The sequence below is a fragment of the Protopterus annectens genome, chromosome 3.part1, assembly GCF_019279795.1.
Source record: "Protopterus annectens isolate FY-2018-M chromosome 3.part1, PAN1.0, whole genome shotgun sequence".
NCBI lineage: Eukaryota > Metazoa > Chordata > Ceratodontiformes > Protopteridae > Protopterus > Protopterus annectens.
The window spans coordinates 1,011,111,839-1,011,135,077 of NC_056732.1; the positions used below are offsets into that span (position 1 = coordinate 1,011,111,839).

Below are 23,239 nucleotides of genomic sequence, written 5' to 3' on the forward strand. Positions count from 1 at the left end.
AAAAAAAAGGCTGGCTGCATATGAAACTTTTCAAGAACAGTTTTGGAAAATGTTAGAAGACAGAAGATGCAGAGAAAACCTGACATGTTTTGCTATACCAGAGAAATTGAAAGGAACAGACTGTATTAACTTTATGAAAGCACGATAAACAACTGGGCTGATATTCCACAGCAGGATTTGTTAACTGAAATGGCACATAGAGCATTTGCTACAAATCTGGATGAGAAAGCCAACAAGACTTATTTTAGTACAGATGCAATCATACCAGCAGAAAGAGTTGATCCTAACAAAAGTATGACAGAAGGGAAAATTATTAAACACTGGAGACAGCAGTGTTTGTGGAAAATGATTATTCATTACACTCCAGGAAGAAGAAAAGGAAATTTATCCCAGCCAACCAGGGAATGTTGAGAAATTACTGTGAGATTTAAGATGTTGAATACAGCTGTCTTCAAAATATTTTTCCTAGGGGATCTAACACATTTTTGTATGCAAAACAGGCTAAGGTGGAATCAAATTTATCCAAACAAGTGAGCTAGTAACAAAAGGGAACTCTGCTTTTCATTCTTCTGACAATAAAGCTCACATATACTTTGCCAGTGACACTTGTTTAATGCTCCACAAGAAAATCTTTGAGAAAAGACTTGACGAGAAGAATCAAGAGTAGCATGGGCTTCAACCACAGTCTGGTGTTGAAAAGTGGAGATGAAAAGGATGAAGACCAACAACGCTGAATTTAGTGAATAAATGGGAGAATATAAATCATCACTCACATTTGTGAAATATGACTTTGCAAAAAAAAAAAAAAAAAAGACTGGATTTTTGCTGTCTAAACTTGTGGGTGGACTGTAAAGCATATACCACAATTTATGTCAATGTTTAGAAGGGCACTAGAAGGGAAAAAAACTACATAAAATGATTTCTGTTCTTAGTACTTGTATAAAACATTTCATGATATATACTGCATGTTATACAGTATATCAGTTTTCTATAGTGTGTATCAGAGGTATTTTAAATGTTGGGAGGTAAGTATTTTCAGTAATTGTGGTATGTGTTAAATATATTAAAGTAAACAACTACCTTTTTAGTTGTAAGAATTATAGGCTTTGCAGTATATCAAGAGAAGAAATGCTGTACAGAAGCAAGATTAATTTTCTATGCTGTGATCTTGGCCTGCTGGGATACAGATGGAGTGTAAAAGTGCAATGATTATACTATATGTAGAATTAAGATAATTTTTCTTATTTTTATAAGGCTGGATGTCTAGATTAATGGCTTAAGATATAATCAATTGTTTTTGTAAGCAAGTAGACTTTTAAAATAAGAAAATGATGGAAGCCATGAAAAATGCTAAGTCATTTGCATCTGCACAGATATTAGCTTGTTTTTTTTCCATACTTGCAAATGTTCTCAGTGGGTGTCAAGATATCTGCAGATGAAGGCAGTTGGACACTTGTGTTCTTTTTTAAACACCTTTACTGAATTAACACTCAAGACATAGGCAAATATACATTTATATAAAAGAAAACAAATCATGATAACACAACCACACAAACATTATGCAATGTGTACATCCTTTTTACAATTACCATCATTCCTATATTACATAACACAATCAATTCTTGCCTTCCCTTAAACTTCACTCCTACTCAGAAACATTATTCTGTATGCACTGTTCAAACAATTTCCATTTTTTTTCTATGTAATTTACTCCTACCCTTTTATAAAAAATTTGCACTTCCATTTATTTTATCTGTTACAAAATTCACTATTTCAAATGCAGTTGGTTTAGTCTTTGACTTCTGTTTTCTAGTAATTGTTTTTTTTTTGGCAGCCACAAGAATTACACAAAGATTTCCTATGGTCTAGGCTATTCAAACACTGTATCCCAGCTCAAAAAAACATTTCCTTATTGCACCCTTTTGCTCTCCTAATATTTCTAACAGAGTACTCTATAGGGAACTTTAGTATCTGCCAACTCATACTCCCAAAACTTGTGTTACCAGCTACCTTTTTCTTCCTCATCACACCTTCAACATTTACTATATACTTGAGGAAAATTTCTTTGGAGACTGCTTGAGGTATAAAAATACGTATGCAAACATTTCCAAGGAAAAATTATAAATCTTTAAAGACTATGTTGCACATTTGGGAGACATGCATATATCCCCCCATTGTTTCCTTGTAAATTTCTTATCCAGTCTCTTCATCCAATATTTTCTAACATCCTCCGATTGATTCCTATCATTACTGTGCAATATTTTATATGCCCTACTAATTAACCTTTTTTTAGCATCAGCTTCTGTTCTAAATTAAGCTAAGAACTCTATCAGAGTCTTTCACTTAAGATTCCCCTATCCTTTTTTATTTGCCTACATTCTGATATCAATCTAGGCAGTCTCTGGCCTGCAGACCAAATATCTTCTTGGCCTCTTCCCAGTCTACTACCTTTCCCTCTCTGGTTATTTACTCCCAATACATTGGTTCTTTGGTCTTTTGACAATAACTCCAGAGCATAAAAACTTTTAGCATGATTTAAGCAACTGAAAGTAGATTGGGACATTGCCAAACCCGGGAGCCTGTAGGATGAAAAATAACCAGATATCCTATAGAAGTATTAAAGAGATTTTGGACATTTTCTGAAAAGTTGGATAAAGTAGAGGAATGTGGAAATCAAGAAAGAGCACGATTGGAAATATTTAATGAAGACTTAATTATGCCAAGGTTAGAGGAAAAATATACTCAGCAACTAATAGCTGAGAGAAATAGACGAGATAAAAATGGTGACTATACAATCTGCAGGATGTCTCCAGGAACAGATGGTATTCCTGTGGATGTTTGGCAGTTAGGAAGGAAAAACGTGATAAAGATCTGGAAGATTTTAAAAGGAGGGGAAGCACCAACATATAGCTGTGGTGGTTACATTAACAAAATATAGTAAAAAGCCATCAAACCAGGCTTCATATAGACAATTTCAACTTTTAACATGATTATATAAAGTTTTTATGTCTACACTAGCTAATATAATGGCAAAGGAATCGTCCAAGATTTTAGGGCCTAGTCCAAGTATCATTTTTAAAAAGAAAAAATTAAACAGATTTTAGAACAGCCATCTCAACAACCAAATGTCAGGAAGACAATTAAATCTTGTGGCACACTTGTCAGGACTGATCTTATTGTAGGTTTATTTTAACCATAGGCAGTTTTCATTTCAAGCATATCAGTTATGTTTTGGTAGCCAAAGACAGGTACAACTGTCAAAGTGATGGCTTAGTTTATCTCACTAGCGATCAAATTGTGACAGTTTTTATGTGGGTAAAACCACAAGAAGGTTGGCAGCTATAATTAAAGAACATACATTAACTGTGAAGAAAAAAGACAATACAAATGCTTTGGCCAGACATGCGCAGAAATGTAGGGATTTTAGAACGTTTCAGTTTTTAGTTTAGAAAAATACTGAAGAAATTTGTAAGACAGTTTAATGCATAGCTGGAATTTTTATGATTAAAATGGCAAGTTTTCCTACGAACTGATATTGCTCCAGGAAGTAATGATAGTATTTCAGTAAAAAGCCTTTTAAAATATAAATGTATTTGATTGATTGTCATATGTATTTATTCAATTCATTCATTTTATAGCGGGTTTCTTTATGGAAACTTTTATTTCAATGGATTTAATGGATTGATTTTTCTGATTGGTTTTCAAGCAGTGACATCATAGTGTGTTATATTTAAATGTGACATTATGGTTTTAATTGTTATTCTGATGAAGTTCTTCAAAGCAAAGAGAACAAAAGTGATAAATCATTTCTGTCTTTTTAATTATTTTGAGTGGACAGCAGTTGTTGCATTTTGGTTACTGCCTGTGTTCAGTTTAAGTTTTATACATAATCGGTTTCTTCAATTACGGCAAAGGTGGCACCAAAATTGATAAATACAATCACTGTGGTTTTGTGCAGGGGAAGCAAACATTTGACAACATTAATATAACAATGATCTAGAGGGAAGCAGAATACAAGAAAATACCACTGTTGTTGGTGGGTTATGATCCAGAGGCAGTTGGAATTTTCTGAGTAGGGCAATTGGAGCATTTGCATTCTTTGATACAATAAGGTTAATTAAGAAGATATATGAAGAATCAGAGGCAAGAACTGAAGTTTGAGGTTCCTGTCTGATAAGTTGGGTTTGAACAATGGAACCATGCAGGGTGTCCTCTTTCCCATTTATATTTAGAGCAACTGGAAAAGAAAATAAGGGACATTCAAGGACAAAATTGGTACAGCAATCAAGAAAACCTGGCTTTATTTGAAGATGATATTTTGTACTTGATAAATCCGGAAAGGACATTTCAGTGTTGTGGAACATTTTGAGGCAGTTTCAAGTCTTTATGGGATAGAAAATTAATGAAGATAAAGCACAGGCTACAGCTGTAAATTTTGTACCCACACAAGAATTGATTCAGCAAAACCCATATTTATGGGGGCATGATAAGATGAAATATTTAGGAGTATGGCTTGAAAAGGCATCTGTTACGGCAGCTAAGGATATGTGGGAAGAGACTAAACAAAAGATAAACAAAAACAGAGAAACTGGAATCGCTTGTTTATGGATTTGGATATTAAGATACAATAAGTGAAAATATTTTTAGTCCCTTTAGTTTTATATACTGGTCAAGCTTACTTTTTTAATAGCCAAATAAGAAGTTGTGGACAATAATTAATAAAGATTTGAAGGTATTTATCAGGGAGGGGAGAGTTAAGTGGGATAAACTGATCCTTCCAAATGAATGGAATGGTTCAGGATTACCTGATTTGAAGGGATATTTTAGAATTACACAGTTAAGACTAGTGTGTGTGTGTGTGTGTGTGTGTATATATATATATATATATATATATATACACACACACACACACACACACACATATATATATATAAAAACATAAGAAGAAGGTTATGACTCAGAGTGGAATGGGATGATACTGAAGTAGGAAAAAAGTCCAAGAAATAAGGAGTGAGATTTTTGATCCAGATCTTTCAAGACACTAATAACTATACAAAATACTATAGTCATAAAGTCGCAGAAAGTATTCTAAGAAGTAAGCCAACACAGTAATTGAGAAAGGAGATGTTGCCAATAGGGATGACGTCAAGCATAAGTACAGGAAATAGGCAAAATGGAGCTGGAATTTACTTGAGAGAACTGGTAAAGGAACCAAGGTATTGGCAGCAAGTAATTAGGCAGGGAAAGTAATAGTATAATAATATGATGAGGCCAAGATGACATTTGTACTGCAAGCTAGAGATTATCTCCCTTGCCAGGGATTGATATCAGACTACAGGCAAAGAAAATTGGAAAGGGTAATCCTAAGTGAAAGACCTGTCCTGGTAGAATTTTTAGCTGAATCCAGAAAAGTTGCTGTTGTTAAAAAGGGTAAATTAGTAGAGCATTTAAAATACTGCAAGGTAACTATAAGAATCAATCAGACAGAGTTTTAAAAACAAAGTGTGAAGAGAGACAGAAAAATCAATTTTCAAGGGAACAATGGGAGGACTTATATTTGGCTTCCAAGAATGCAACAAAGTCCAGAACTGGGATTTTTGCTTGGATGTGTTTGCACGAGTATTGCTATACTCTAAGAAGACTTCAAAGAGTTTTTCCTCAGGTCGACCTCAAATGCTGGGGTGAAAGAGGAAACCAAGAACATACCTTTTAGGAGTGTAATGAGTTGGCAGATTTGAAAACTTTTCTACAGATTACTCTGGCACAAATACTGGAGCAAATGGCTGTAACTAAGGAAATAATTATTTTGAGCTGGATCTGAATTACCTAGATATAGTAAGGCCCTGTTAAGATTAATTCTGCTGGCTAGCAAAAAACAATTACTAGAACATGGAAATCAAAGGCTAAAACAACTATATTTAAAGTAATGAATATTATAAAAGTCTTAAGAGAATTTTAAGATGGATTTTTATAAAATGGAAAGGTCAATTACATAGAAATAAATGGCAGTTGTGGAAACGGTACATGCATAATACTGTTCATGAGAAGGTGTGAGGTTTTAAGGGAAGGCAGGAATTGAGCAAACTATGTAATGATGATAGGTATAACTAAAAGGTGTGTGATGTATAAACTGTCTTTCGGATTTTTCCGGGTTAGGGGTCGCCACAGTGGAACTCTGGTCCACTAATGATTGGCAGTTGATTTTTACGTGCTGGCTTGCCGGGCCTAACGCACAACCTTCAACGAAGGAACGCCCATCCACGCATATCGACACACAGAGGACGCTCTAACTGAGAATCGAACTGGCAATGTCTAACTGTGAGGCGACAATGCTACCGCAGCACCACCACCGCAGTCGTATGTAAAAGGAAAAAAAATGTTAATATGGTTTGTTTTGTTTTCTGTTAATCTGTTTGCTATGACTAAAGTCAAAACGTAAGAAAGGTGTTGCATGGGAGGAACATCTGGATAACAAGATTGTTAGATTAGTTGAGAAATGAGGTCAAGGTGGTTAGTAGGGATATTAGCTACAAGTACACATTAGTTTAGAGACTAAATATATTTTTTAAGTTTGCAAAAAGATGCGTCATTTAGTTTCATTCCTGATGCATGGTGGGACTGTGTTTGAAGCTTTGCAAGATGGATGCAATACAAGTCCCCTTCAACTGATTGATTTGGCTACTTGTAAGATATTCAGAGTTTATGACCTCAGATTTCTAGATACAATACATCATTCTACCAAGGCACACACACAGATGAATCTTTATTTGATTTACATAGCATTTTGTGTGTAGTTTCACACTCAGTATGTGCTGGAAAGCACTGCGGTTCCAGTTCTAGCCATGTAGGTTTTTCAAGAGCTGAACAATGACAAGTCTAATTTGCGGTGAAGTCTATAGTTCTGTTATATGTAATCTGAAGTTTATTTAGGAAAATCTGAGGAATATTAGTAAGGATAGGAGAATAATACAGAAGGCTTGGTAATAGTAAAGACTGTGCTATGTTCACTCAAGCTGTATCAATTAAGTAATGTGTTGACGTATGAAGAATACCTAAGTTTTTATGAGTTTTAGATGAGACACAGATAATGTGCTTGTCAAAGTTTAGTTTATCATTAGTGATTATACCAAGTAGCTTGGTGTAAGCAACTTAATGTCTTGTTTTTTGAAGTTATAGAGCTTTCACCTGAAACAAGTAAGAGTAGTTTGGTTTTGTTGGCATGAAGTACGAGTTGAGACTGAGATCCAATCTTCAATGTTTTCGAAGTCTTGCTGAATTATTTGCTGTAAATCTTTAATGGAATGTAATGAAGAGAATAATGGTGGAATCAGTGTACTGAATTAAAGTGACAGTGGGAATTGCAGTATACCAATCACTGATAAAGATACTAAAAAGTAAAGGTACAAGCATTGATCCTTATGGGACTCCACTGTTAACGACATTAATTCTAACAATGCCTTTGACCATTTGACTGCCTGGTACTGGTTGGAGAGGTAACTTTTAAATTAGGTTAGAGTTTTGTGCTTGGGATCCATTTTTGCTCATCTGTGAAAGTATAGAGTGAGATTCTCTATTAAAGGCCTTTGAAAGGTCCAGTAATACAGCAGTAGTGTGGAGGCCATTGTTTGTGGAGTAATTATTCTTTAAGGAGAATAAGAATGCAGTTTCAGAAAAGTATCACGGTTGAATTCCATGTTGGGTGGGTGATGACAGTATTTTTTGTAGGGTGTTATACCTGGTTATTGTACACCCACACACAAACACACCAAAGTTCTGACATGGATCTTTTCATGAGTACTGCAGCTAGATGTGCAATAGTTTTGGAACAGTTTGTTGATAGACAGAAGGATAGAGATTAGATGCTAGAGAGGTGGCCTTTAGTTGTGTAATAATCTTTTAAAATCTGAAACATTAACAGGCTGTAACTAAAATCACCCAAACGGAGGAACCACATAGATGTTATTTGCTTTATTGTTGGATAATGGTATTTGCTATGACAGGAAAATGCTTACTAAAGGTTGTTACTACGCTTGTCAGTGTCATCTGGGACAGGACTAGGTGTAGTTTTCTTTCCAGGCTTTAGGAGTTTGTTAATGTGGGCCTGACATTGTTTAGAATTTCTTTTGAGAGTATTTAATAGTTAGTGGAAGTAGGATGATTTACATGTTTTGCCTGTAAGACTGACTGTTTTTGTGTGTTATAGTCAGATTTTTTTTGTAGTGTTTGATGTATTTTCCATTGTTTCCAGCCTTCGTCCCCATCTGTTATAAGTTGTTTAACATTTGGAGACATCAATGGGGCAGTTGATATTTTAAGTTTCTTTTGGCAAATGCATGCAAAGAGTTTAAGATTTAATGTGTGTTGTTCAGTGTTGAGCAGAAATGCTTTCTATTAATGAAGTGTAGACTGCAATCGAATGGAAAACTGTTACACTACACTTAACTATTACAGACTGGTCAGTTTAGCCATAGTGTAAACCCCATCTAGCACCAAACAAACCTAGCAAAAAGTCCCAGATTTCTCAGAATAAGTTTTGCTGAACATCTATAGTATAATAACTATCAAAAAGCAAAGAATATCATCATCTGTCGAAAAACAAAAAGGCATCAGCTTCTTCAGCATTTCACCTAAAATAGTTCTAGAAAATGTTTGTAAACTAAATACGGATAAGAAAGATAAACATTCGCACAATTCTGAAAAAGTGGTAAGACAATTAAGCAGTTTTCTTACTAAACAGATTGCATTCCACGAGGAAGGAGTTTGCATTATACTCACCTGCATGCGCAAGAAATCTTTGTATGTTTCCTGCTGATTCACCTGCTGCTCTGAAGGTGGTTCGGAGAATACATTGCCTCGAGCAAATGGAGATGTATGAGCAAATGTAAAACCTAAATGAAAACACAAATATAGTGTTTTTTTTTTTATGTAAGAAGCAAAGGCCGAATACCTTATGTGCCAGCTGTCAATGCTTACAAAAAGTCACTAACAAATCTTTCCACTGTGTAAGTTATCTGGCATATAGCATACAGGACACTGTGCTATAAAACTACCTACCATACCTGCAAAAATTTTGAGCTGTACTGGTGCCTTCAATTGAAAGATCTCTGCTTGAGAACAGATCAAGAGTATGAAGCACACTCCTGACCTCTAGCTACTGACTGTGTCAGAGTTTGCGCATTTCCCCATATTTGTGTGGTTTTCTCCAAGTGCTCTCATTTTCTCTCATTTCCCCCCAAAATTTCCCATTTAATACTTACTCTTGCCTTTTGTGAAAAGGTCCATGATCCAGCTCACTTACCTTGATAACAAATAGCACACAAGAAACAAATCTGCAGCATCTCACTCAGCAGTTCCTTATTTCATTTGAACGATTTCTACAAAGAAAGGCATCTCAATGTGATGCTGCCTTCAGCAGGTTGAAACAAGGGAAAGAAAGACATTTATTCCCTAGTCAATGATGCATAAAAAGCTTTTCCATCAGTGACCAATGCTGATATTGGAAAAAGAGACCCCTTATTCCCATCAGTTCTATCCTGAAGAGAACAAAAATCTCCTTAGAAAAAAACACCATTCTCCAACATTCTCCACTGGGGGAGGTACGTAGAAAAGTAAAAAATGGTTAAGTGTCCTAGAAGATATGACCGATATGATCCTACGGGAGAGTTCGACATGCTGATATACAAGCTGACTCTTCGTGGTAGGTCAATGACAGAGTTATTTTGCTGGTCCATTTCAATTTGGTATTTTTTTTTCTTAAAAATACCAGTCTGTAGGGTATGTGAACCCTATGCCTGTGTATGCAGTGGTGTCTGCCTCCAACCACAGAAAGAGCAAAGTTCCCACAAATCTAGTACAAGCATAGAAAATTTGATACTTTTACTGTTATGCAATATATAATATTTGCTCATGTTATAGGAAAAACTCCAAGAGCATCTGCTGAAAAGAGGAATGACAGACAGATATCATTAAAGAAAGCCATTCAGAGATCAGCCAGTGCAGTAAGAATGTCTCTGCTATATTTAACACTGAGCACCCACATCAGGAGGGGAAATTCCACAAATAGACAGGATTACAAACAGTAAATCAACCAGAGTGGAAGGAATCAGATGACTGACAAAAGCAGAAAGGTTCAGAAAATTTAATCCTGAAGTACTGACATACCAAAGGAGGCCCAAACTCTGAAGCTGTAATTTAGACAATGATGCTTGGTAAAAGAAAAAAACAATGATCAAGTGACCATGGAACAGTTGTGGACAATCAGAGCAGGCACTGAAAAGCAGCCATACATCTGGCCTTTGGAAGCATCATTTTCTAATGAGCTGCACGGCTACAAAAAGTAACGCATTTTTAAAAACAACCTGGAAATGTTTTGCTTAGCAACTTCCAGTTCCCCCTCACAGCAAAAAAGACAAAAAAGTTGTTCCATCTTCCTAAACTAATGCATCAGCTTCAGAAAGCATCAGAGTCGTTAATGCACATCTAGTGAATAAAACACTCTTAGGTTCATAGCTTCATAGATTAATACTAGGCTAACTGCCCTTATGAGCCATTTTAAGCCTAGCCAATTATCCCCTGTGAGATTCAAACTCTGTACCTTGTGTTTGTAAGGCAAACACCTTAACCATTAGGCCACCCTCTCATCCAAACTCTTCTTCATGTTTCAACCTTACTGAACAAAAGAGGGAGCTGAAAGGACCAGGTCAAGGAAAATACAGAAGCAGCTTTGTGGTAGAAATGCCAGTTGGCTCCAAATGACACCCTATACTAGTGAAAAAAAACAGATAGTTACCCAAACACAGCAGCCTATTGCGCTTAATCCCAATAATCAGAGGTAATGGTTACCAACACACAAGATTTAAAAGATATGAACTTCACTGCTGCCAAAATAGGTCTGAACGGGGGAAAGTAAGGCTGGTAATCACCCAGAGAAAGAATGTGTTCTTCGAAGTGGGTAGAAGTGCAGAACTCCCTCAAAGAACCTGACCAGCTTACAGTGAGCTGCAGTTCTGCTTTTCATAAGATCAAACTATACAGAAAGATGATGTGTGTACCAGACTGTGGAATAAATAAGCCAAAATGATACAGCTGCCTGAGGCAGGTTAGAAGTACCTTCAAAATGACCAACTAGAGTGGCAGTAGGTACTGCTTTGAAAAATTAAAGATCCTACCCCCTTAGCTAAGCACATCTGTTGGTTTCCTAACAACTCCATTTCTCACACTGCTGATAGAAAATCCAGTATGATTAAAATGTCAGCTGCAATAGCCAAACCCAAAGGTGGAGCCCTTTACTGCTTCAACCATAGCAGATCCCCTTGGTTAGGGCAGGGAGAGTGCTCCTATAAGGACAGGGACTTGCACCTTTGTTGGTCAGGGGATCATGAATTAGCTTTATCACTTCAATGAATTTTGTGATAAGGCATACAAGCAGAAGAAATGGAAGGAAGGTACACAAGAATTTCACGTGCCCTAAGAGGGAGAACGTGCCCATCATGAACCATCCTCTTGTCACAAGTAAAGCAGAGAAAAAAAACACGTTATCATATCAGCTGGCAAATACAGACTGATCTGTGATACATCACAGACAATATATGGGGTTCATGAACATGCACTTCCAGAGCTGCAGTAAGGATTTTGGCATGTTCACTTCACACAGGATGTCAACTGTTGACATAGGGATGTCTCGATACAGCACTATGCCACTCTGCATATGCACTTCAGATTCATTACCCCTTTTCATGTCTAGATCAAACAGACTAGTTTTAAGACTGAATTATGAAGGGCCCCAGAAGCAGTACCTTTCCAAAGCCATTAGGACCAGAGGACTGCAGACAGTAAAATGTGGAACCCCATTTCCAATGGAGGCATTCCCTTGAACCATGTCAGAACTTAGGTGATCTTCCAAACCAAACCAATCAATAAGGCACCACATCCATTGTCACCACCTGCATTAGGATATGGTGTAGGAATAAGAGCACACCTGAAGGTAGGTGGTCAAGTCTACAACTTCAAAGCCCAGCAAAAAGGGTCTGACACAAGAAGCTACATGAACATATAACAGACTCAACAGCCAATGGAAACTAACAGTCCACTGCAAGTTTCCACAAACCTGTGTAAACAAATGGATACCTGAAGTCTCCGGCAGTCGACAAGCTCAGCAGCAAAAGTTAGGTCTGAGCTTGGAATGCCTGCTGTGTTGCCTTCCAGGATGCTGAGTGCATGAATAGATGGTATAAGACAGTATTACTCCCAGTATATAGTCTGCTCAAGTGATGTCAGCATCCAATACAAGGATGTCTTCAGAATCCAATCAAAGTAGAAGAGAATATGGGGTTCATGTTTCTGCAAGGATCTGGCCACTACGGCGAACACCTTGATACACAAACTGAGTGTAGACAAAGTCCAAATGGCAGCCCTTTGTACTCATTAAAGTGTCCACTAAGAGTGAGTCAAAAGAAAGTACAGTTGTGTACACTTACCATAAATGTAGATGTTTGAGTGTATTCACTGTTGCAGTCGTTACATTTGGGTAATCTGCTTGCAGGTTGCCCTCAGTCGGCTTGATTAACAAAGTCTTGGGTCCTGCATCAGTTGCTGTCCTTTCTTCCATGTCGTCAGGTTGTCAGGGGTATAAAATATGCAGCCAACGCTATTACATCAGTTTTTCTTGCCCCAGATGTCAGGTGCCCCCGAATGGGGAGCAATTTAACATAAAAACACAAAGGTATACCTCCAACAAAAAAGCAAATACACCAAAAAGGCTTTTAAGCATAGCAAAGGAAAGTAGAGGTATAGCCAAAAGAAGTTAGGGGGAAGGAGGGTGGGTAACCAGGACTGCAACAGTGAATACACTCTAACATCTACATTTATGATAAGTGTACACAACTGTACTATGTTTTTCGTGTTTCAGTGTTGCAGTCATTATATTTGGGTAGACTTCCAAAGCTATGGTTGGGAGGAGGAGTTTAGATAGCATTAGGAGCAGCTATAAGGCCCTGCAAGATTGCAGTGGCAAAGCCAGCTCTGAATTTAGATAAAAGTGGAAAATGGTAATGCTTGGTGAAAGTATGTACATAACTCCAGGTAGCAGTTTCTAGGAAGTCTCTGGTAGGAATGCCTCTGAGAAAGGCTGTAGAAGTAGATGCAGCCCTGGTGGAGTGAGGTCTGATCCCCTGAGGGATAGGTTTTCCATGGTGCTTATAGCAGAAAGGAATGCAATGGCTTATCCATTTAGAAATGGTTAGTTTTGAAATAGCCTTCCCCTCTGCCCTTGCAGCAAATGCTACCAGCAGTTCAGATTTTCTTTGAGGTTTAGTCCTGTCCAAGTAGAATCTAAGTTGTCTGTGCACATCCAAGAAATGCAGAATCCGCTCCCCTTTGTTCTGTGGATTGGGAAAGAAGGTTGGCAAATGAATGGACTGATTTAGAGCCACACTGGATACCACCTTGGGCATGAAAGATGGATTGGTCCCGAGTGATACTCTGTCCACATGAAAGATGATGAAAGGCTTCACTGCCATAAGGGCCTGTAATTCAGATACCCTTCTAGCTGAAGTGATTGCTAAAAGGAAAGTTGTTTTCCAAGAAGGAAATTTTAAGTCTGCAGTAGCAGCTGGCTCGAAAGGATGCAGAGTAAGTTTCTCCAATACAAAGTTAAGGTCCCAGGCTGGGGTTGGAGCTCTCCTGGGTGGTCTCAAATTTTTGGCCCCTCTGAGGTACTGCTTGAGCAGTGGATGAGTAAAGAGGGGAGGTTCTGTGTTATAATGAGTTGAAATTTCTGAGGTGTAGATTTTAATGGAGGAAAAAGACAGGCCCTTGTGAAGCATTTCAGTTAAGTACCGTAAAATCTGAGGTAAAGTGGGCGCTGCTGTGCTCATCCCTTGAGATTGGTTCCAGGCACAGAATCTTTTCTATGTTTCAGGATAAGATTTTCTAGTACTAGGCCTCCTTGCTTCTAAGATGACATCCATCACAGGTTCGCTAAGGGATGGTAAGGGAGAATTTAAGTAATTAGCCAGGCTGCAAGGTTCAGTGTTGGAAGCTGAGGGTGCAGAATCTGGTTCTCCTGCTGAGACAGCAGTGAAGGAGTCTGAGGCAGGTGCCATGGAGATAACCGTGACACACTGCGCAGGGGGGGGGTACCAGTTTTGGAGCGGCCAGTCTGGAGCAATCAAAATCATTATTGGTTTGCCCTGTTTGACTTTTAGTAGTACTTTGGAGAGCAGAGGCAGTGGGGGGAAGGCATAGACTGATAGGTTTTTCCAGCTGAAGGACAGAGCATCCACTTTCCAGGCTTGTTTGTGGGGAGTCCTTGTGCAAAATTTGTCCAATTGGTAATTCTGGGGGGAGGCAAACAGGTCTATATCCAGGCTCCCCCATTCGCTTTTCAACATATTGAAAATCCTTTGTTCCAGTTTCCACTCATGTGGGTCCATAAGGTTTCTGCTTAGTCTGTCTGCCAGTGTATTTAACTTTCCTGTCAGGAATTGAGCTTGTAAGTGCACTTAGTAGCTCAAGGCTGTGTTCCACAATGTCATGGCTAGTCTGCAGAGGGGGTAAGAATGTGTATACCCCCTGCTTGTTTATGTACCACATAACCGTGGTGTTGTCCGTCTTTACCATTAGTTGTCCTGGAAGAATGTAGTCCTTGAAGGCTGTCAGAGCATTCTGTACAGCTAACATTTCTTTTTGATTGATATGCAGGTGCATTTGACTTGGGTTCCATTTGCCCTGAATGCACTTCCCTGCCAGGTGAGCCCCCCATGCATAGTCTGATGCATCTGTTGTTAGGGTTTGGGTGGCAGGGGGTGGTGTGAAAGGTAGTCCCTTGTTTTGGTGGCAGGCCTCTGCCCACCAAAGAAACTCTAGGCGTAGGCAAGGTATGATAAGAATCATTGTTTCTAGGCTGTGAGAATGTTGCCTCCATAGGCTTTTTAGATACCACTGTAGTTTCCTCATATGCAGAAGAATGCAGGAGGCCATGAACCCCAAGGCTTGCAGTATTTGTCTTGCAGATAGTAGGGTTTTTGTGTCCACTTGTTTGAAGTGGGTTGCCAAATGAGTTTGCTTTTCTGGTGTGAGGTAAGCCATCTGGGAAGTTGTATTCAAGCTTGCTCCCAGGAATGTAATTTGTTGACCGGGTACCAGTTGTGATTTCTTTTCATTTATGGTGTACCCCAGACAAGTTAGAACCCTTTTTACAAATGCCAGATGATTCAAAAGTATGTCCTGGCTTTCTGCTTGAATTAGACAATCGTCCAGATAAGGGTATATTTGAATACTTCTTTGCCTGCAAAATGCAATCACTGGAGCTAGGCACTTTGTGAATACCCTGGGCACAGTAGATAAGCCAAAGGGCAGTGCAGAGAACTGAAAGTGCGTGTAAGCCTGCTTTGAAGCGTAGGTATTTTCTGCAAGATTCCCTGACTGGGATGTGCAGGTATGCTTCTGTTAGATCTAGTGTTGCCAACCAGGCGTCTTTGCCTAGCATAGGAAGTAAATGGTGAAGAGTCAGCATCTTGAATTTTGGAATCTCCACAAAGGTGTTTAGAGTAGACAGGTCCAGGATAGGATGCCATGAATTGTCTTTTCTGGGTACCAGGAAAAGTCTCGAGTAGAAACCTTGTCACTTTTCCTCTTCTGGTACCAGTTGAATAGACCCCAGGGTTAAGAGAGAAAGTACTTCTTTTTGGGGCTCTGCTCACTGATTTGGGGTAGGTCCAGCCACCCGCTTGGTGTTGGCAACGTGTGGAAGTGAAATCTGTATCCCTGGGACACTATATTTAAAACACATTTGTCCTGGGTAATGAGTTCCCAATTGTTTGCATGAAGAGCAATCTTTCCCCCCACAGGAGCAGTCAGTTGATAAGTGCTTAGAAATTTTAAAAGGAAGTCATTGAGACAGTTTACCATAGGGGGGAGTCGTCTTATTCCCAGATTTGGAAGTGGAGGCCCCCCACTGCCTAGTTATGTGTCCCCTGGGACTGAAACCTGGGTTTTTTATTGTGTCTGGGTTTGGCTTGTGAAGACCTGGAAGGGGCTAGCAAGGACCAATTCTTAGAAGGCCAGTGTCTACTAAATCTAGGAGGCTGAACTTGTAAAAAAATCTTTAACAGTTTGCATAGATTTAGCTTTATCTTCCATCTTTTTACAAACTTCTTCAGCCTTGCTGCCAAACAGGCAGTCCTGATTTAAAGGAGCATCCAACAATTTAGCTTTAACATGATCAGACTAAGACTGCTCCTTAAGCCAAACATGCCTTCTAAGCACAGACCCAGTAACAGCAGCCCTGCAAGAGGCCTCTAAAGAATCAAAACCACATTGCAAAGTATGTTTTCCAACTTGTTCAGCAGAATGCATTAAATCCTGTAAGTCTTTATTTTCCACACAGTCAGGAATCAACATCATTTTCTGTTTAAGCAGTCCAATAACATGTTGCTGATATTTTAACATATGAAATTGGCAGTTTAAAGCTCTAATTATCAAGGTTGCTGAAGTATAAACCTTTTTACCCCATCTATCCAGCACCCTGGAGTCTCTATCAGAAGGGGTAGGGTTTTTAGCAGTAGAAGCCTTAATGCCCTTGGGCCCCTGTGAAAAAGTCTCTGGATCTGCAATAGGATTTTGAAAAGGAACTTATGGGACTCAGGGACCCTGTAGTATCGGTCAGGTTTACTGGGAGCAGGAGGCAGGGAATCAGGGACCAAATTGGATTCTGAGAAATCATCATCAACAATGTCTAGTACATGAGGAATAGCCAAATGCCTATGCTGAGGTAGATGAAAATCTCTAAGCCTCTTTTTTGAATCAGGAAATTCCTGGCTTTCCCAGTGAAAATGCTCCCTCAGAGTATGTAAGGTTTCCCCAAAAGAAAAATCCTCAAGAGGGGAAGCGGAGGGAATAGAGTCCTCTGCATCAGAATCCTCATAAGTAGGTAAGGACAAATCCAGGTCATCAGAAGAGTCAGAAAAAACAGAATCCTGATCAGAAGATTTATAATCAAGCTCAGCCCTAGGCCACTTAGATGGGGGGTGGGGGGTTGACTACCCCTGATTAGAGTTATTAGATCTTCAGCCATTTTTATCATTTTTTGTTTAGGCATAGAGGCCTGAGCATGTGGCCTGGGCATCGTTTGTTTTAGACATGGATCAAGATTTAGGCCTTATTAATGAAGGAGGCGTCAATTTAATATGCAAGTCCTTAGGCCTGAATACACCCTCAGAAGCTGGTGCCTGCACAGCGACTCTAGACCCATCCAAGGTAGAGACATCCGCGGGCTCCATAGTTGAAGTATCTCGCGGCATATCGGACACTGAATGGGTCTCAGTAGAGGCCTGCGAATCAGAAGTAGCAGGTATCAAAGGCTGCGAAAGCGCCTCACTGAGTACCGGCGAACTGGCAACTGGCTTAGGAGAAGCACCGTCGGCAGTTTTGGACCTCAGCGGCTTGTCTCTGTCTTTATCTTTGCATTTTTTCGGAATTCCGGTAGTCGGATGGCTAACCGACTACATTTCTGGATAATTAAACCGAGAACCAAAATATTTAGAGGCAAAAATAAAACGATGACGGATAGTGCGCTGATTAAATAAAGCACAAAACTGAAAACAAGGTACAGCGTGGTCAGGGCCTAGGCAAGGAATTCAGTACGAATGAAAATATTTATGAGGTATTTGCTTTCCACAAGTAATGCAATTATTAACTTTTACTGACATTGGGAAGGAGCAAGAAAAAGTTTCCCCAACGGGGTACTTAGCTTTTAGTTGAAGACTTCGGTTCTGAAACTCGAAAACGAAAATTTCAGGAGTCGGCCAAGCGGCATTTGTGAACTGCTTCTGCTTCGGGTACCGCACGGCAAGAAAGACTGATGAAATGGCGTCGGCTGCATGTTTTATACCCCTGACGTCATGGAAGAAGGGACAGCAACTGACGCAGGACCCAAGACTTTGTTAATAAGGCCGACTTAGGGCAACCTGCAAGCAGATTACCCAAATATAATGACTGCAACAGTGAAACATGAAGATCATCATCCTGTGCAGACTACACAAAAAGCATCTTTTGTGTCCACTTACAGCATCCACGTATCATGTTGCAGCAGGGGCATACACTGCTGGACAGTCACCATGCAGACCTCGAAATATCAGACGTGCTCACTGAAATCAGTGAAGGTGTACTGAGTAAAATGCAGTTTACAGTCAGAAGTATAACTGACTGTGTTTGTCACTCATCACAAGCCAATACCAAAGGCATCAAAGTTAGTGGATAGACACATGGCTCATATTCTACAAAGAATGAGAAGAAACGGAGTTATGCAGGCTGCTTTTCCCTTAGGAAAGATTTTTTTCTTTTCTAGTTTCTTCCTAGCATTCCAAGGCAAAGAATCTGAGGAGGCCCTTTCTGGATGAGTTCAACTGCAACAAATCTCAGGTTAAAAAAAATATATCAAAATTATCTTTGCATTTTACATCTGTTGGATCAAGCAGCACTGATAACCAGTATAGACAACAAGGATCCACAACTGCATGTTCTGTCCTCTAGAGAGGTTTTGTATTTTTAGATACAGAAACAAGAGTTCTGCACTTGCCATAACGATAGATCTGTGTTGTCTTCTTTTCATCTGGTTCAACATGTGGGTGCCAAAGCTCCGACTCCTCCCCTACCCACAATCCCCCTCTCCTACTTTAATAACCACAGACTGAGTTTGCTGAATGACCAAAAATGGTGACACTGTGTAGGAAAGGATAAGAAGGAAGAATACATTAAACACTAATACAGTATAAGAGTTACAAAAGGGTTAGACAGGGTCCACAGGAGGTCTGGCCAATCCGTCAATGGAAACAATGACAATTTACTGGAGGAAGGAGGGAGAGTAGATGAACGAGACAAAACAAAGACAACATTGCTCTATCGACCATGGTAAGTACATAACTTTTGCATCCGATGATGTCTTTTTTCGTCTGATTCAGCATGTGAGAGAGATTCCCAAGCTACCCGACTGTGACTAGGGTGGTCTCAAGGAAGGACACTCCCAAGTATGGTAGAGCCAAAAGACATGTAAATTCTAGACTGTACATCTAACCTGTAGTGAAATACAAAAGTATGAGCTAAAGACCAAGTTGCCATCCACTGGTAGAATGCACCTTAAGCTTTGATTGTAAAGATATACCTCATGAATCTCAGACAAATAAAATGCAGTCTGCTAACCACTTTGGTAAGGTTACCTTAGATATAGATTGCCCAAGGTTGTTCTTGGTAAAGGATATAAACAGTTTATCTGATTTTCTGAAATTTTTAGTACGATGGCGATAGAACCTGAGTTGTATATGGACATCTAAGGTATGCGAAGTATGCTCTCCTTTATTGGTAAAATCTGGAAGAAAACTGGGTAAATTGATTTTCCGATTTAAGTTAGATTCTGAAGCTACTTTAGGAAGAAATTGTTTGTTCTCAATGGCACTCTGTTTTTCTGAAAAATTAGGAAATGAGATTTGAGAGAGAATACCTGTAATTCTGACATGTTTTGCAAATGTAATGGCAATCAGAAGTTTTCCATGAAAAAAAAACAAACTTTATATCTACTGATTGCTGCTAGTTCACAAAGTTCTTGGGTGAGAGACTGGAGTAAAATAGTAATGCCAGAGAGGGGTTGCATCATGAATTGGGGGTCACAATAAAAAGGTTTCTCTAAGGCAGGCTTTGGTCATGTTGAGAGGAGCAACAGATGTTTTCTTGAGCCCTACATGAACATTTAAAGTGGCTGCTACTTGGACTTAGTTGTAGAACAACTTGAGCCAGCCATACACATTTCTGAAAGAAATTTAAAAATTTCAGGTAAAGGTGCTGAAAATGGGTCCAGTCCTTTAAAAGACGCCCAGATGGAAAAACACTACCATTTGGAAAAACACTTACATTTGCTCTGGTAAGTTGAGTTTCTTTGAAAAGAAGATATTATATGGACTACCAGTGGGAAAAAAAAGTCTGTCATCTCTGGCAATCATTAGAATTGCAGAAACCATACAGTAAGCTTTAGGGTCTTGAGGTCCGGCACAGGTAATCCAGAAGGGTGACTGAGGAGATCTGGACATGGATCCAGAAGCCATGGTGGTGGGTGAACTAAATGAAGCCAAATAAAGTGGAACCATGACTGCCAAAGACAGAATGGGGCAATGAGGATTACCCTGGTCTTACAATTCATAGCTTTCTAAATTAACTTGATGATAAGGAGAACTGGCAGAAGAGAGACCTAGGGTCAAAGATGGACTACAGCAACTCCTAGTGACTGCCCCTGTGGAGAGATGAGGGGAAAGTAACTTCTGCATTTGTTATTTAGGTACAAAGCAAAAAGATTGCAGCAAGTTTGACCCAGTCGCTGTAAACATCCATTACCACTGTTCTATTGGGAGACCACTTGTGAGGAATTATTACAGCCCTGCTCAGTTTTGCCCACTAAGATATTGGATGAACCAGGCAAGTGCATTGCTACTAGAAAACAGCTTTAAGACACTGCCCACTGGCAAACCCTCATGGCTTCTCTGTAAAGAGGGCACAAGGACATTTGTTAATGTACCAAACCACTGACACGTCCAAATGTATGGCAATCACATCCTTGGGTAGGAGGTCCTGAAATGCTGCAACTTAAGGAGGACAGCTCTTAATTCCAAGACATTGATGTGAAGTTTGTCCTTTACTGATGACCATGTTACCTGGAATGTCTTCCCTTCAAAATACCCCCAAACCATGAAAGAAGACATCCATGGTCACTGTTGCTCTGGTACAGGATGGAAGACTCTGCCATGAATAGCTGAATCTGATGAAAATTCAACACTGAATGTGGTCTCTGAAAACCAGAGTCAAACTCTGCAGTGATGGAGATGTAGTTTTTGTGACCACTGTACAGAAAGTGTCCACTGTAGAAATCTCATGCAGTATTTAGCTAAAGGAACTATAGCTACAGCTATAAAGGAAGCCATTAGACCTAAGCGATGTAGGATGAAAGGAGCTTGAGGTAGGCAATGTTTTATCACCTGGAGAGCTACATATCTTATGGATATGACTCATGTTAAAGGAAGTTTTGCTATCTGATGTACAATGTCTATGTGGCAGTCCATCAATTATATGGATTGAGTAGGGGACTGCTTGCTCTTGTTATTGTTTACTGAAATGTCCAAGTGAGCTGTTAGATATACCAGGAAGGACTGATGTCTCAGAAGTAGATCCTTGATGGTAGCAGTTAGACACCAATCGTCTAAATATGGGAATACCTGGATCCCTTGCAGGCTGAGATAGATTGTCATGGCTTCCAATATCTCAGTGGACACCTGGGGGACTGTGGTGAGACTGAATGGCAGTTCCCTGAACTGATAATGATGGACTTGCAGCCAGAAATGGAGAAATATTCTGGACTGTCGCTGGATCTTAGTATGATGGTAGCCATCCTGCTTTGTTTTACATATTTATTTAGACTACTGAAATCCAATACTGGTCTGAGTTCACCTGTCTTTCTTTGTAACTAAACAGAACCTAGAATAGACTCTGGATCCTTGTTGGTTTTGGAGGACCAGTTGGATGACTTGTGCCCAGCAATCCTAGAAGCTCTGTTGCTGCAGATTCCAAATGATTGGGCAGAGTATCCAGAATCATTTGTGTTCTCTCTGGGGGTTTTGAAAAGGGTACTGTGAAACGTCTCATAATAATTCTTTATGCCCAAGAATCAGAAGATATATTTTGCCAGGCTAGAGGGTGTAAGAAGTGTCCCCTAACTGCCTTCAGAGTGCTGCAATCAAGCAAATGTTCAGGGACACTGATTAGGTTTCTCTGTGAAAGGACCACTGAAACCTTGGTTCTGTGGATTGCCTCGGACCAGGGGGTATCATATGTGATTGTCTCAGGAGTGTCCCACTGAAAACCTTGAGCTTGAGATTTTTTGGAACCACATTTTTCCCTTTCTCTTTGACATCTGAAAAAGAATCTCTGAGGAGTTGAAAAACGGATTCCAACATCAGACAAGGTCTTACAATCCTGCTCACGCCTACTACACATTTCTTTGACTTGGAACCATCATGGGGGGGATTTACGAAGGACATCTTAAAGCTTTCTGTAAAGGCATACAGCTGCATCCAGGCATGACTCGCATAATAATACCTGTGCCAGCTGCTCATGCTGTGCCATTTGCTGCACTGCACATAAATCTCTTGGCAACATTCAATGGTGACTGCAGGGTAGACAAATAGGTATTCACAGATTTCTGGATATCTGAAGGTAAGTAACCCACCAGGGAATTTGAAAGTTCCTTGATTAAATCCCTCTGGAAACGTGTCAGATGTACCATATAGTTTAGCACATGGACAGCAAATGTGATTGAAGCACAAGTCTGTTTCCTCAGTCTGTCCAACACCCTCAAGTCCTTGTTAGGGACAAACAGAGGAACTTTCTTCAGACAGTTCATTTTTTATGGCTGCTGCTACCACCATGGCATCTACAGGGGGACCCTTGGCCTAATGTTTTCTTTCTTTGGGAGCAACAAGAATTTTGTCCATTTTTTTGAGACGGCTCTGTCACATCAAGTTCCTTGTAGTCTTTTTGGGTGATTAGGTCAACTAAGATGTCGGCAAGAGAGACCATACAGGACGTTGAAGGGATGGCCCAAAAAGCTTCAAGAAACACTGACTCATCAGAAGAAGGGGTTTCAGTGGACTATCCCCCCACTTCTTAATTCAAGGAGCTTTCCAAAAGAGATGTCTTCGGGGAGGGACCATGGGGAACCCTCTCTCATCTAAGTCGGTGTCTTCAGTAACTGACTCAGGAGAGGAGTCAAAATGCTTCCTCCTGCAATTCCTCTTCTAAGAAATGTGCTTTGGGACTCCAAGTGTTCTCAAAGCTTATAGGATCCATCTGTCCCAGTCTACCAGAATGAGAGGTAGTAGGAGCAGTCTTCAGGGGGAGTCTGGATGGATCCTGACTCTGAGCAGGTAGCAGTCATCTTGGTCCAGCCAAGGCCCTATCCACAGCCTCGAAAGCCAACACAGCCAATGGAGCCAAGGAAAAGCCACAAAAAATAGCAGAATCAGTAGATCTCTCATGAGTCCAAGGGCTGACAGCTCCGAGGAGGACCTTGGAAGCAAGCTGCACAGGACCAAAGTTCTGAGCTATAAGACTCCAAGATGGCTGCACACTGAGTAACAGCTTAACTCTAGTTCTACCAGAGCAAAAACAACTCCACAGAGAAGACCAGTAGATTTTGTGTTTA

General features: G+C 39.7%; 1 protein-coding gene across 1 annotated transcript in view; it reads right to left on the reverse strand.

Moving 5' to 3' along the window:
• CSPP1 (centrosome and spindle pole associated protein 1) overlaps positions 1-23,239 on the reverse strand; it is a 2,775,649-nt gene that overhangs the window by 1,356,633 nt on the left and 1,395,777 nt on the right. The window contains exon 14 of the mRNA XM_044066267.1: positions 8,776-8,888. Coding sequence (XP_043922202.1) covers positions 8,776-8,888 — 113 coding nt within the window. The remainder of the gene's footprint in view (positions 1-8,775; positions 8,889-23,239) is intronic.